Raw genomic sequence first — 14,029 nt, 5'->3', positions numbered from 1 at the left:
AAAAATCATACCTAGCATTAATGGCAAAACAGAACACAGCTAAGTAGCCAACTCTTATTTTTACCTTTGGTCTGACTGATAAGAGTCCGAAGCTCCCAACTTCTTCGGGCTGATCCACTTGAGTCTCCTTTTGGATACGTAGGCTCTGTGAAAACAAAATGCTTTAAGAAACTGATGGCACTGATATAGAGCAGAAAACTGATTTAGTTTTTTTACCCACTGCTTAGCACTGGTTCCTGTTGATGTTAGGATATGAAGATGGTTCAAACTATTATTAGGGCCCCACGGTAGTATAAGCTATTTACATAAACGCAGAGATTGACTGCATACTCTTTAGAGACTATTTAGTTGCAAGGGTAGAAACAAGCACCACCTGTTTTGGTGGAGGAGGAAGGGGCCGGTGCCATAAAAATGGGCTGGGTTGCCCCATGCAATGCCTTTTAGTAGCCCCCAGTGTCCTCGGAGGCACTGCTCCTGTGCCTATCAGAAATAGCGTTACATGGCACCACAGACTACTGATGCCTCCCCACCTCAAGTGGAAATGCCTTTCTACTCACAGAAGGAACCTCTTGGCTGCATAAATTTAAGATGGATGGGGGGGGGGGAGAGAGGAACTGACGAGATAATGCTATAAAGCATTCATTCTATAGAAATTGAAGGTTATACACACAAAAACAACTGTGCATAGGAATATGATTATATGTAGAAAAAACAAAAAGTGAAAACCAAAATTATTGTCTGAAATAAACTGAAGAGTGTCAAAACCTGAAATGTTCTAGGTTCCCATGAGAATCACAGAATTGTAGATTTGGAAGGGTTAATAATCAAAAAGTTAGGTCTGGAATGGACAATAACCTGATTAGTCATAATGAAGCTGTAAAAATAAGGGCAATTTCTCATTTTATATTTATGGCTAGCTTTCAATAACAGAGTCTGCTTCCTACATGTTGATATTTCAGTATCAATTTGTAAGGGTATTTGTAGGGGTTGGTCCTAATTATGGAGCGCAGCCTTCAAAGTAGTGGTGCCTCTATTTATTCCACAAGCGTAGTCTCGGCAGGAATCCTGCCTGGTTTCATCACTTGTTGACTTTCATCATTTAGTTAATGCCCTCTTTGATCATCAGAGCAGTTAATTAGCAGGTTAGCTGCTCACTTTCCAGACTTACAATTCCTCATTTTACTTACTGTTAGTGGGGCATAAATGATGCAAACAACTACATTAAATTACAATAGCAGATCTGCTACGAAAAGCGTTCTACCATAAGGCATAATATAGATCCTAATCTAGATCCTAATCTGCCGATAGATTAACACCTACAGCACTCATTTGGGAAAGAAGGTCAAACTGATAGTTCAGCAGAAGAACCTGGCCTTGAAATAAAATGATTGTTTGTTTTAGGGAGAAATGCATAAACAATTTGGCTGGGGGAAGCATTACAATTTAGACAGCAATCACCTTCACGTTCTTCAGTGGGACTTGAGTGGCGGCTTAATGATCTAAACTGCAGTTCAGCAGCAATTGAAGCCAGTCTATCATTTTCAGGGACGCTGGAGCCTCTGTTTAAAAGAACACACACTGCTGCTGTCGTAATTAGCACTTTTACTCCCTGCCCCCCAACAATTTTCTAAAAGCAGAAAGCTTAAATAAAGTGGAAATAGCCATGATTCTGTATGTTAATGAAAGCCACATACTAAGAAAGCAAACTAAATGTTTATAGTCTAGATCTGCATCCTGGTTAAAGAGAGAGAGGAATCCCCAAATATGATTGTTCTCCAAAAAAAAGCTGCTACTAATATTTGAGAGGGGTAAATGCAATGGCACCAGTACATGCAAATGTACCATAAGGCAACATTTACATTTGATCATAGAGTCACGGAACTGTGAAGCTGGAAGGGACCTTGAAGGTCATCTAGTCAATGCAGGAATCATCGTGAAGCAGGGAAGGGGGAACACTTGTGGAGGCGCCAGATGTCACTGGTCTACAATAAACCAAGCAACAATCCTGTTAGATCAAAGGACCTTGTCCACTAGAAGTAGTTCATTTTTAAAAAAATGGAGCCATCTTACATATCCAAACACATCAGCAGCAATTGAAAGGAATGGCAGGGCAGTATACATTTCAAAGGTATACATATTTATGCATACAGGTGTATACATACATATGTATATATTAATGGGAGAAAGAAAGAGCCTGTGTCAAGTCGTAATGCTATACCTTTGAAAATCTAATTTAAAATGGGTCTCATCCAACCAGACCATACTCAAAATAAATCCACTGAAACCAATGGATGTAAGTTAGTTGATTTCAATGGGTCTTCTCAAAGCATGGCTTAGATGGCTTCAACCCAATGTCCAGAGAAACAAATAAAATTAAAGATGACATTATCAATGTATCAGACACAATTGCTTTGCTTTTGCTGGGTTTTCTCTTTATCTGAAATAAGGGGTACTCAAAAAGAACAAATGAAGTATGGTAGCATTTGTGCACTGCAAGTTGTTCAGTGTGCCAAAGAAACATCGTATGGTGGATTTGTCACCAGTGTAACTCTTCTTGGAAGGTTTTACTACTCGCTCTATATGCCCATGGGTAGAATTTTATGAAATTAAGAGAGGTGTACATATTATAGGCTCTCTGTTCAGTATTAGTTCAGTCACACCTAGCTACTATAATGCTGCAAAGGAACAGAGGAAATGAACTGCATGCATTAATGGTTCTAAAATAAAACTAAATAAAAAATTGTTCTCAAGCATGCATGGTAAAAAAAGAGATCTTTTTAAAATGGATAAACATATAATGTGCACTTTAAAAAAAATCTCACACTTTTAGAAGAAACAAGGTAATCACCAGGAGCATATAATGGAACCATGATGAACTACTAGGATCTAATTGCAAGCAGTTTATATGAGTGATGGGGACAGGAATGAATCTGCTATGTTGTGGAGCTACCTGATATCATTTGTACTGCTGACAGGTGGTTTTGGCTGAGTTGAGTCACCACTGACGGGAGTGGGGCGACTAAGAGCAGGGCTGCAATGGTTCCGTACATCACATGGAACATTCCTGGTGCTGCAGTGAGAAGAAAAGCTTCAGGAAAAGACTTTCAGGTCCATTTTTACTGGATTCTTAAAACACGGTGACTCAAAACAGTAGTCTGGAAAAATCTTGTGAAAAGTTCATTTTTTAAAAAACCTGTAAAATGATTTGAGCTCTAAGTAGATTAAGTTTCCAATTTGCACTATAAAATTATGCTTGCGACTGAGGACCTAGATTGTTTTCAGCAAGCAAAAGGAGATCCATTTATAAATGTGGAGTACTGAAAACAAAATTGTAAACAAAAAGTGTAGTGAGTACAAATACTGCAGCAGCAGGCATACACTACTCTTAAGCTATTTGGGCTCACATGCTCTGTCTCCTCACTTCTCCTTTCGCAAAGCTGCACTTTTGATTAAACATGGCTTGCCCTTTTGTCAAGACCTGGAACTGTATTTAATCTTAAATACAGTGGTACCTCGGTTCTCGAATGTCTTCGTTGACAAATATTTCAAAATCCCCGAAGTAAATGCTTCCATTTTCAAGCATGCCTTGGAAGTCAAATGGCTTCCGCTGCGTGTTTTTCAGTTTTCTCAATTGGATTAGCAGACAGCCCTTTGCACCTTAGTTTCCGAACATTTCAGAACTTAAACGGTCTTCCAGAATGGATTACGTTTGAGAACCGAGGTACCACTGTTTAAACAAGCCAGTTATGCAAAAGCAGAAGCTTCCAACCTCATTGCAATTTGCAAGGAGAGAGGAGAGGAGAGGAGAGGAGAGGAGAGGAGAGGAGAGGAGAGGAGAGAAGCATATAAATCTGAAATCTGCAGAGGCTGGCTCCAGCGTGATTTAGTGTGATGTGTGCAAATGCTGTCTCCGCATGATGGCTTTGTATAGTAATTCTTATAGTATATCTATTTTTTGTAGGTGTGAAGTGACAACATCAACAGACAAGTTGATGTGGAAACCCTCTAATTTCCAAGATGCAGAAATGCCACCATATTCAGCTAACTTTCATAATCTACACTTAACAGAAGCAGCAACATCACAGGGATTTGCATGCACATACATGCATGTTTAAAAAACCAGAAGAGAAAGCAGCACAACAGAAGCTTCATTTTCTGCATCTCAGTTGTCTGAGGGTCTTAATAAAACTGGTTTTAAAAATCAGTAACATTATTGCTAGAGCTACCACTAATTTGTCATCAATAGCCAAGTTTCCATTTTTTGTATATTATAGATCTAGGAAGGTCCACCTGTTTGGGGGTTAATACTGTTGTTTTGCAATCTTTTGAGGAGAAGGAAAGGAAATAGTCAGCAAGAAAATGAGGGGGGGGGAAGGTTCAAGTGAAGGTTCAAGAAACTGTAGGATAGGACTGTGGTGGACAGAGATGGGGAGAAAGAGCTGCCTTGCTCTTGCTGCTTTTTATAACTCACACATACACACACAAAACAAACCTCTAGCTCCAGCACTGTAGTAGCATATTACTGAATCACATATCATGGAGAACAGAAGAAAGCAATAAATAATAATAAAATTCAGAAAGTTGTTCAGATATAGAGGAGAAAGGCTATGTCACTTATCAAAATGGTGTTACAGAGAAGCAGTGACATTCTTCACAGAACTCATAACAATAAGGAAAATTACTGTGGGGTTTTATGCATTTTTTCAAAGGGGAGAAATTATCATGGGCTTGGCACATAGGATTTTTTTTATCTCCTTTGGATAAAGGCAGACAGCAAGGTTCAAATGGTAAAGTTGCTTGAACAACTTCAGAAACACCAGTTTCCTCTAGAATACAAGCAGTAAGGATCTGGATAAGCTTTTAATACCTGAACCCTTCAGGTGTTGGGATGATGAGGTGAGGATTTGGGGGATCACTATGGCATCGAGGTACTTTCACAGGACGGGGACTATTCCGATGAATAGCTACAAGCAGAAAGAGGCAGAGGGAGGGCATTCAGATGATTGAAGAGAACAGTCAACACATGCATGTCACATTTGATGCAGGATCATTGTAATGGAGGTCCAGTTCATGCAATTTGTTTGAAGTGGAAGAAACTGGGATGAAATCGACCCAGAGAGATTTTCTCAAATAGCAACTGATGTGGCTCACGGTGCATTCAGATTTGCCTGCAAGCCCATGAGAAGCAGACTTAAGAAATTGGTCAGCCCAATGTATATGCAGGCTAGTAGCCAGGAGATGTAGTGGGCTATGGAAAAGCAAGCACTAGTAAGTAAGCTATTCCTATTTATATGTCATTTAGGATACAAATAGTTAAGAAAATGTGTGTGTGTCTGTGTAATATTTTGCAAAAGTACAAAGGCTTCCTTAAGGCACAAGACAACTCCCAATTTATGGGACTTGCTCTGTATATTTAAATATTTAGCTTGACTACAGATATATTCTTTCATAATTAACCTGGACTTGTTTGGACTGAAGTTGCTCACTCTTCCAAGTGCATCTTTGATGTTCAAGCAAAACACGGATTTGAGTTTTCTTCTTTTCCTCCTCAAGTACTGCCATTATTTCTTCAATATACTCCTAATGGAGTATAATAATGCCATTATTTCTTCAATTTGTCCTAATGGACAAAGGTCCATTAGGAGCCATTCCAGCTCAACCACAATAAGCAAGAAAGATCCTAACCTGGTATCAGCAGAACACTTCTAGTCATTTTAATGTTGTCACTTTATAGCTGTACCTGCCATAGTTGTTGATCTCTCAACATAAGCAACTCCCTTGTTTATACATTTTATGCAGGGAAAGGCAAGCTAATTGTGGAGGACACACTCTATATACAACAAGACTCCACATTGGCTTGCAGGCCTCTCTAGTTCATGCAGGCCTGCACACCTCGTGCCCCTCCCGGCACCAGTTTCATAGTTTCATAGGAGGCCCACCAATGGTTTGATCAGTCTTGTTTTTGTTCTTTGCCACCAACAATGTGTGCAGGGCTAAGCTGAAGAATCTCAAGGAAAGCTATTCAATTTCTGCTATTAGTATGAACTTCACTTAATGCAAAATATTCTGTATAAGGTTATTTCCCATATAGATCCAGTTTGTTCCCCACTGTTTTGTGAGCGTGGTCACACGTGCCTTAGCTTGGATTACTATTACATGCTCTACATGGGGCTACCTTTAAGGAGGGCTCAGAAACTTCAGTTGCTGTAGAAAGCAGCTATAAGGTTGTTGATTGAAGCCAATTGTCAGCAGCCTGTGATTCCACTATTGTACTATACCAGGCATAGGCACACTCCCCCCCCCCCGATGTTTTGGGACTACAACTCCCATCATCCCTAGTTAACAGGACCAGTGGTCAGGGATGATGGGAATTGTAGTCCCAAAAACATCTGGAGGGCCAAGTTTGCCTATGCCTGTACTATACTCACTGGTGTCCTGTTCATTCCTGGGCCCTATCCAAAGTGTTGGTTTCTACTTTTAAAGTTAAGCGGTTTAAGTGCCAGGACACCTAAAGGACCACCTATTATTTATTTATTCTTTTTCTGCCTTTCTTCCTCTAAGCAGCACACAGCAGCACATGTGCATTTCGTAAACAATCTCCCATCCACACACTGACAAGATCCAGGCCTGCTTAGCTTCAGCAAGGCCTCTTGTCCCTTCAGAACATGCCCTGGGACCACCATGCTCACTGAAGTCATCTGGACAGGAACTGCCAATTCCTGAGGCTCAGGAAGGAACATGTGGTGGGAACATGTGATGGGACTTAATTAGCTGCTGTGCTCATGCTTTGGAATGCTGTGCCTTGAGAAGAGTTATCTGGCCACCTCACCTCCCTGATGTCATTCCAAGCCAAACTGAAAACCTGTCTGTTCTAGTAGGCCAAGATGGATTATCTGCTGCTTCTTATATTTTAGAGGGGTTTTAAAAACTGCATTCTTTATTGTAGAGATGGGGAAACACTGGTCCTTTACAGGTTGCTAAGACTCCCAACTCCCATCAACCACAACCAGCATGACTAATGGTCAAGGATGATGGAAGCTGCAGTCTAATAACACCCTGAGAGTCTCAGGTTCCCCATTCCTGCTGATTTATTGTCATCATTTTGTGAAGACAGGAGGCCGACATACTGAGTTGGATGACTGGATGATCCTTGTTTTTATTGTGACTCTTGTGTTTTATATTTACACATTCAATTCACTTACAATGACATGTTTCTATAGTTCTACAAACTATAGGTGTAAAGTTCCAGAGGAAGAGACTGTGTAGCTGCTGCCTTACCAAGGTACAAACCTGTAACAGGACTATGAGGCTTTCCAATTACATGGCCAATACATTCGTTCATCAATGCCTGTAAACTCTGGAAGATAGAAAATTAACATCACTGCAACAATAAATACCGTGTTTTTCTAATAAGCACCTGCAGTATCTTTAACAAATTGAAATGTATAACTTAGGAACATATATTATTCAAGAAGTATGAATAAAATGAACCACCAGCAAAACAGCCCTTATCTGGTCTCAAATGCAGCCAATAGTGTTTGTTAACTTAAAATGTGAGAGTGGTTAATGACATACCAAAAAGTCATCTTCAGGAAGAGCTGAAATAAATGCTGGCTCAATGGCTTGAAGGAAATCAAAACCTTGTGTTGCCCACCTGTTGTGCAGAAAGAAGTTACTGGTTAACCAGGAGTACTTATATAAGCAGCTCTATTTATTTAGAGAAAAACAACCTCTGTTGCCATGCTACACAAAAATATTGCCTTTCTAAACACTATGCAAATCTAAAACAATGCCTACTCAAGACTCTGTTCCCTGAAGCTATGTTTTTATGGCTATGCATGGGAAAGAACACTGTAATCCCAACACCCTTAAGGTGGGTTTCAACACAGCACTAAGTGGGACATGTATTTATGGAATGAGGTCCATTAGCACAACAGGACTTCCCCCCTCCTCCATGTGCCTCCTAAACCTATTTTGGGGGTTTCCAAAACCTTCCAGAGCAGATTTAGGGGGCATGGGGGGAGGGGGGGAGGGGAAGTCTACTGACTCCTGATCTAGATGACAACCCTGTTTCCCCGCAGACATTTAGTATGTCCACAATGCAAAGTCTGGCCAAACTCTGCAACGTCTCCAGTCGTGACAATTATCTTTTCAAATTAGTGACAACAAAGGAAATAATGGAAGTGTATGCTATGTAGAAAAGGATGTACACCTAGTAAGGACAGCCAAAATGCTTGGGAACCCACAATTAACCGTAACCAAATTGCCATGACTTTCAGGTCCTTAGTGAATTACAAGAGAATCCTTGGAGGTTGAGTGCAGCTCTTGATGCAGACAATGTGCAGAGGATTATATTCTAAGTCATCCTGATTATTTACTATAGCATGCATTCCCCATACTGTAATTTTAAAAATCAAGTCAAATTAAACTGTGTAACAAACCTTAATTCTAGCCTTGTTTTCTAATCATGAGAGTCACATTTATCTGAAAACTCTTAAATGACTGGTGCCTTGGATTACCTCAAATATCTTATTCTTGTACCCATGTTGTGGTATTTAGCATTAATATAATCTTCAAAGTAATCAAGGCAGCAACCTTGCTCTTTGTTTAAAAATTACAAGTTCCCATAAAACAGAAAGGAGGAAAATCGAAAATAGTTATTTCTCAATCATTACCTTGGTCTAGTACCTCGGCCACTCTCACACTTAGTAAGGACATAATTCATCCACTTTCTTGCAAAACTGATATACTGGTCTCCAATTTTCTGTCTGAATACCCCAGACATCAGACGGATGGCTTCTTTGTGGTACTGCAATATATTAAAATCACCTGTCAAGGCTTTGAAATAAATATTGCCATTTTCAACTGCTACAACAATGTTTCTTAAACTTCAAAATTCTGCATCCGGATTTACAAATTTTCCAATAATTAAACTCAAAATTAATAATAGGCACAACATAAACACACTGTAGGTGGTATCCAACCAAGTAGTTCATTAACACGAGGACTTCTGGCTGTGCAATGGATGTTCCCCTCCCTCCCTTTGTGTTCCCCCATCTCCCCTAAATCTTGTTGATGGAGAGAGGAGAGAGAGGGGAGATCCACTGTGCAAATGGAACTACTTTGTTAAGATACCATCCTGTGAAAAAAGCAAGAGAATAGCATGGTATGTCTCTGTAACACCTTGAATACAAACTTGCTGATAACCAATGCAATACAAAACTGCAGTTATGCATAAATAAAAAGGCTGTTGGGTTAAAACTCCCTGGAGCCTTTCATACATAAGAAAACGAAACCTAGTAGGGAACACTGCTATTTAGCAGCAGCCCTTGACAAAAGGAGAAGAGCTGTGATGGGTCTAATCTTGACCTGAGCAAATTGTCTTCTTCTATTTTCTTATATGCTGTGCTTGCTACACAGCCTCCAATGTTTCATAACTTTCAAACAAAACAAGCATTCTTATAATGGGAAATATATATTGTTTTTATTTTTCTGTGCATTTTTGTTCTTTTGCATAAAATGTCGAGCGGAAGAGCGCTATTGCACTCATGTCTTGCTTGTGGACTTCTCATCTGGTTGGCCCCTGTAAGAATGGAATACTAGGCTAGACGAAGCCTTAGGTCTGATTCTAAACATTCTGCTACTATTAGCTACACAACGCTATTTCTCAGAAGTGAAAAGTGATTACCCAATCAAAAGGCTGCTTTAAAAAACATGACCCATTTAAAAATTCATTTCGAGGAAACAAAATTAAAGCCTTCCACTTGGGAAAAAATAGGCAAAACTTTTCTCTTGAACCAACCTCAAAACCAAAGTTGTAACACTGAATCATGGCTTCCCGATAATATTGCTGCAGGGTGGCAGATTCCGATTCATCAACCTCAGCATCAAATTCAGATGTGAACATGCGATCAACTCTGTCAATGGCACTGCTTATCTTATTGCAAAGCTGTAATGCATCACTCTGGAAAACAGGAAAAATATTTGCTGAAATATTATTTGTGTATTTAATATTTGTATTCTGCTTTTCAAATAGCAAATGCTGGGCTCAAAGAGTCTCACAGCAATCACAATAGCATTTAAAAACAACAAACATTGCAATATCTATAATATCATATACAACAGCATATAAAGCAAACAACAAATTCATCAAAACCATTAACTCACAGTTAATTGATACTTCTTAATCATGTAATACATGGTTCTACAGGAACTTTATGATAATACTCAATGGCTACTTCTCGCTATATCATGGGGTACCTTAGGCTGCAATCCTATACCTATATACCTGGCAGTAAGTCCCACTGAACTCAGTGGTACTTGCATCAGAGTAGACATATATAGGATTGCACTGTTAAAAAATAAAATGCAGATTGCAATGGGCAGCTTCCAAGAATTTGCTGGTTAACCCCTAGAAATCTGGAACACTGGACCAAACATTGATAAGTGACTTTTGTAACCACAGCAGTAATCCAGAAATTAATGGACATGAGTATCTTAGATCCATTAATTTCAATGGATCTACTCTGAGTAGAAGTCAGGGGGATAAAACTGGTGATTTGTAAATAGTAAAGCCTTACAAGAGAAAGGTTTTCCCAAGCACAGCATTTTACTGTTTTCCCAAAGCACAATATAAAGTTTCTTACTTACTATTCAAATCTGTTTGGAAGCTATGACTCATGTGTCAGTGCATAAACATACAACTTCCCAATCTGTATATATAATTCATTCAGCTTGCTGTATAAATTACTTCCAACTTACTTGCACAAAACTCAATGGCAATCTTTTTCTGATCACTTGCATTTAAAAGTAGACCTCGGCCGCCTCTTTAGAGATTTTGTAATTATAAGCGACTGAGAATGCTTAACAATCCAGAGGAATATAAACCAGAAAGATGTGTACCTTCAGCTGCTGCAAAGCTTTGGCGATGACTGGCTGGCTGGATGTTTGCTCCTGATGTAAAGAGATGAGCCCTTCAAGAAACTGTTGGACAGCTTTTCTCTGGTTCACAAGATGAACAGGCTGCATGACTACAAGGAGGAGGTTGTCAACCTAAGAATACAAGGTTAATTTATGGTATTGCTGAAAACAGGTTCCCAAAGTTATAACCATGAATTCGATTACAGCTATTCTGAAATTTAAAATACTTAACTCTGACATGTTTTAAATGGTACTATTTTTCTTCCCACAAAATTGCTAATTTTATGAAAAACATCTCCAGTTGTACTTCTGGATTTTCCAAGGCTGTTCCTTCAACGTTCATTGTGACCAATTTAGAGACAGTTACATATTGATAAACATATTTTGGTGCATTGTCTGCCTCCCTCTATGCACCAGAGGCTGCTAGGTGAGGGATGAGAGCAGCTCCAGTTGTATGTGCAGCTGTGGTGCAAAACCTCCACACAGCAAGTTGGGGAATGAAGTCTGTGCAGAAGCACACTTCAGCAAATGTGTTGCTGAGTGGTGGGAGGAAGAGAGCTCCTTGCACTTCTTGTTGCTAGAATAAAAACTTTATATGCTCACTATACACATTAGTTTCATACTTCTAAAGTGAAGAAAGCCATGTGATTTCTCCAATATGTCAACCGGTGCAAGAACTTATTAATATTATAACAATGGTACATTTTCTACTAACATCCTGTAGCTTCAAACATTGTTTCTTATTTATTTTATAAAATTTATACAAGGCTTGATTGTAGAGTTTGGATATGATATCCTGCTCTATCACCACCCTAAGGAGTCTCAAAGCGGCTAACATTCTCCTTTCCCTTCCTCCCCCACAACAAACACTCTGTGAGGTGAGTGAGGCTGAGAGACTTCAAAGAAGTGTGACTGGCCCAAGGTCACCCAGCAGCTGCATGTGGAGGAGCGGAGACGCGAACCCGGTTCCCCAGATTACGAATCTACCACCCTTAACCACTACACCACACTGGCTCAAAGAAGAAACCTCAAGGCGGTTTTACAAAAAGGCAGAATAATAAAAAGCAATATACAGTTAGGTACTACGGCAAGCTGTTCAGAAAAGAATTGCTTTATTCAGCAAAGCGCCATGCTCTGGATCACAACCCCAATCTGATCTAAGGCTATATTGACAATTTATCCTACTCTCAAATCCATTAAAGACAGAAAAATACACACTTTTTTGCAACATGAGGATCATATGCAAACTAAACCCCTATGAAGAATGCATAGGCCGAATTCTCAAGCACCTAAGATCCTACCCTAGTAGTATTTCTGATTTTCTTACGTGTGAGAAAAGCAGAGCATTTCTTAAATGTTGAGAGTACATAAATAACTACCATTTACCAAATCAGAAAAATACTAATACAGAAATTCTTTACCTGCATACTTCTCAATGTGTCAATTGTCTCCACCTGAGGGACAATTTTGACAGGCTGTCCTTCCCAAGTGCTCCAGCTGTCATCAGGGTCATCATCTTTGTCTCTGTACTTTGTCATAAGTAAAAATGGTTCGCTTGCAACCTCATCAGAGTCTTTTGAACAGTCCTTTCCTGCAGCTGTATTAAGTAGCTGCAGGATGATAGATTTCTCTCCTGAAAGGTTATCTGGCACAAAAATCTGCAAGTTTTCAAGTCCAGGGATCTGTACCTGAGGAACAAACCAATATGGTCCAAATTATTAACACCTAGAACCACAGAAAAATTTCACTCATTTTTCTCAGGGTGAAAGGATTTTCACAGATGCTAAGTGACTACCACCATTATGCACCTTTTCCATGGCTATTTGCACTGCATCCCTCCCCACAACCACCACCTAGTGCTTCTTTATCTCAGTTGTCTCCCCCATCACTGCACGATAATAGCCAGTGGGGATCACACAGTGAACAAGACTACAGAAAATTGACACTGAAGACATACAAAGTGGTGTTGCTCTTGCCCCAGGGTGTATTGACAACGCATCACTAGGCATCACTCTGTCTTCCCATGTTTCATTACCCATCAACACGGCACAGAAAGACAGGAACACCTCTCAGTTGCCTTGGCAACAATGGGACACATTCTGTGTCCTGGTGGGCTGCAAAAGAGGGCAGTGAGGTGATGCCTTTCCTTCCCACCCACCTCTGCCCCACAACGTATATCAGGGAGGTCAGGTGTTTTCCAAGTACACAGATGTATGTCCAAGGAACAGCATTCAGTCACCTGGACCCCCACCTTCAGTGCTACACCCCAGACACAGGTTTACCCCCTCAGTGAGAAATTATTTATTAAGTGTATCTTATCCTTCCCTTCATCATATGATCCGAGTGCAGGTTACAATTCAGCAAAGTATGCCCCCACGAACTGGTCCTTTGGTAGCTAGACAGTCTAACCTTGGTAGTTGGACATGCACAAGATCTACACGCCACACACTGGAGAGCATAATAATCCCTTTAAGCCCCAGGCAGATTTTACCTTCATGTACTGTTGTGCTTTGAGGGCACTGAGGAAGTCCCGCACAGAGGCAGAAAATGTGAACTCTGCTGCTATTTCAAGGTCCTAAGAATAAAATGACAAGTGTTTATCAAACTGTGCTGTTAAGAAGCCTATCAATGCAGCTGAATTGGGCACACTATGTAAAACCACTTTTTCTTTTTACCTTTCTTAATCTCTTGGCAAAGCCAAGAGCTTTGGATGCTCTCTCTCTGGCTTCATGGAACAGCTCTTTCAGTGCCCGGCTGGTCTCTATCACAGACCTCCTACAAATAATTTAACAGAATGCAGTTATTTCAACACATTGTCACACATGCATTCAAATGTGCTGAAGAAGAACACATAAAAAAAGGCTAATCAAGAAGTCAGAAGGCAAATATGTACAAACAAGAAGCTAAAAATGAATCTGGTTTTGAGAAGATGACACATCCTACACAAAAAGACAAAGTGTAAAGTTAAGGAAACAAGGCAGAGAAATTATTTTCACGCCCTTAACTGCAAGCATTATTAGGCTGAGCATACACAAACACTGGGTTTCTGCTGCAATTTTAAAATAAATTCATGCTGCTTCTTTCATGCATATAAAGACATCCGTAACAT

General features: G+C 39.9%; 1 protein-coding gene across 5 annotated transcripts in view; it reads right to left on the bottom strand.

Annotated features, from left to right (window-relative positions):
• Positions 1 to 14,029, bottom strand: part of MAP3K4 (mitogen-activated protein kinase kinase kinase 4) — a 72,057-nt gene that overhangs the window by 11,702 nt on the left and 46,326 nt on the right. For 2 of the 5 annotated variants that reach the window (XM_081855163.1, XM_081855159.1), the window contains exons 8-19: positions 13,596 to 13,695; positions 13,412 to 13,495; positions 12,342 to 12,608; positions 10,903 to 11,052; positions 9,803 to 9,964; positions 8,676 to 8,809; positions 7,576 to 7,654; positions 7,279 to 7,357; positions 4,868 to 4,964; positions 2,951 to 3,070; positions 1,459 to 1,559; positions 65 to 145 (exon numbers count right to left, since the gene is read on the bottom strand). In XM_081855163.1, coding sequence (XP_081711289.1) covers positions 65 to 145; positions 1,459 to 1,559; positions 2,951 to 3,070; positions 4,868 to 4,964; positions 7,279 to 7,357; positions 7,576 to 7,654; positions 8,676 to 8,809; positions 9,803 to 9,964; positions 10,903 to 11,052; positions 12,342 to 12,608; positions 13,412 to 13,495; positions 13,596 to 13,695 — 1,454 coding nt within the window. The remainder of the gene's footprint in view (positions 1 to 64; positions 146 to 1,458; positions 1,560 to 2,950; positions 3,071 to 4,867; positions 4,965 to 7,278; positions 7,358 to 7,575; positions 7,655 to 8,675; positions 8,810 to 9,802; positions 9,965 to 10,902; positions 11,053 to 12,341; positions 12,609 to 13,411; positions 13,496 to 13,595; positions 13,696 to 14,029) is intronic. The other 3 variants (XM_081855160.1, XM_081855161.1, XM_081855162.1) reach the window with 3 other exon arrangements.

The sequence above is a fragment of the Podarcis erhardii genome, assembly GCF_964252035.2.
Source record: "Podarcis erhardii genome assembly, chromosome: 3".
Classification (NCBI taxonomy): domain Eukaryota; kingdom Metazoa; phylum Chordata; class Lepidosauria; order Squamata; family Lacertidae; genus Podarcis; species Podarcis erhardii.
The sequence above is the reverse complement of the archived record's forward strand: the minus strand, read 5'-3'. Positions and strand labels throughout refer to the sequence as shown.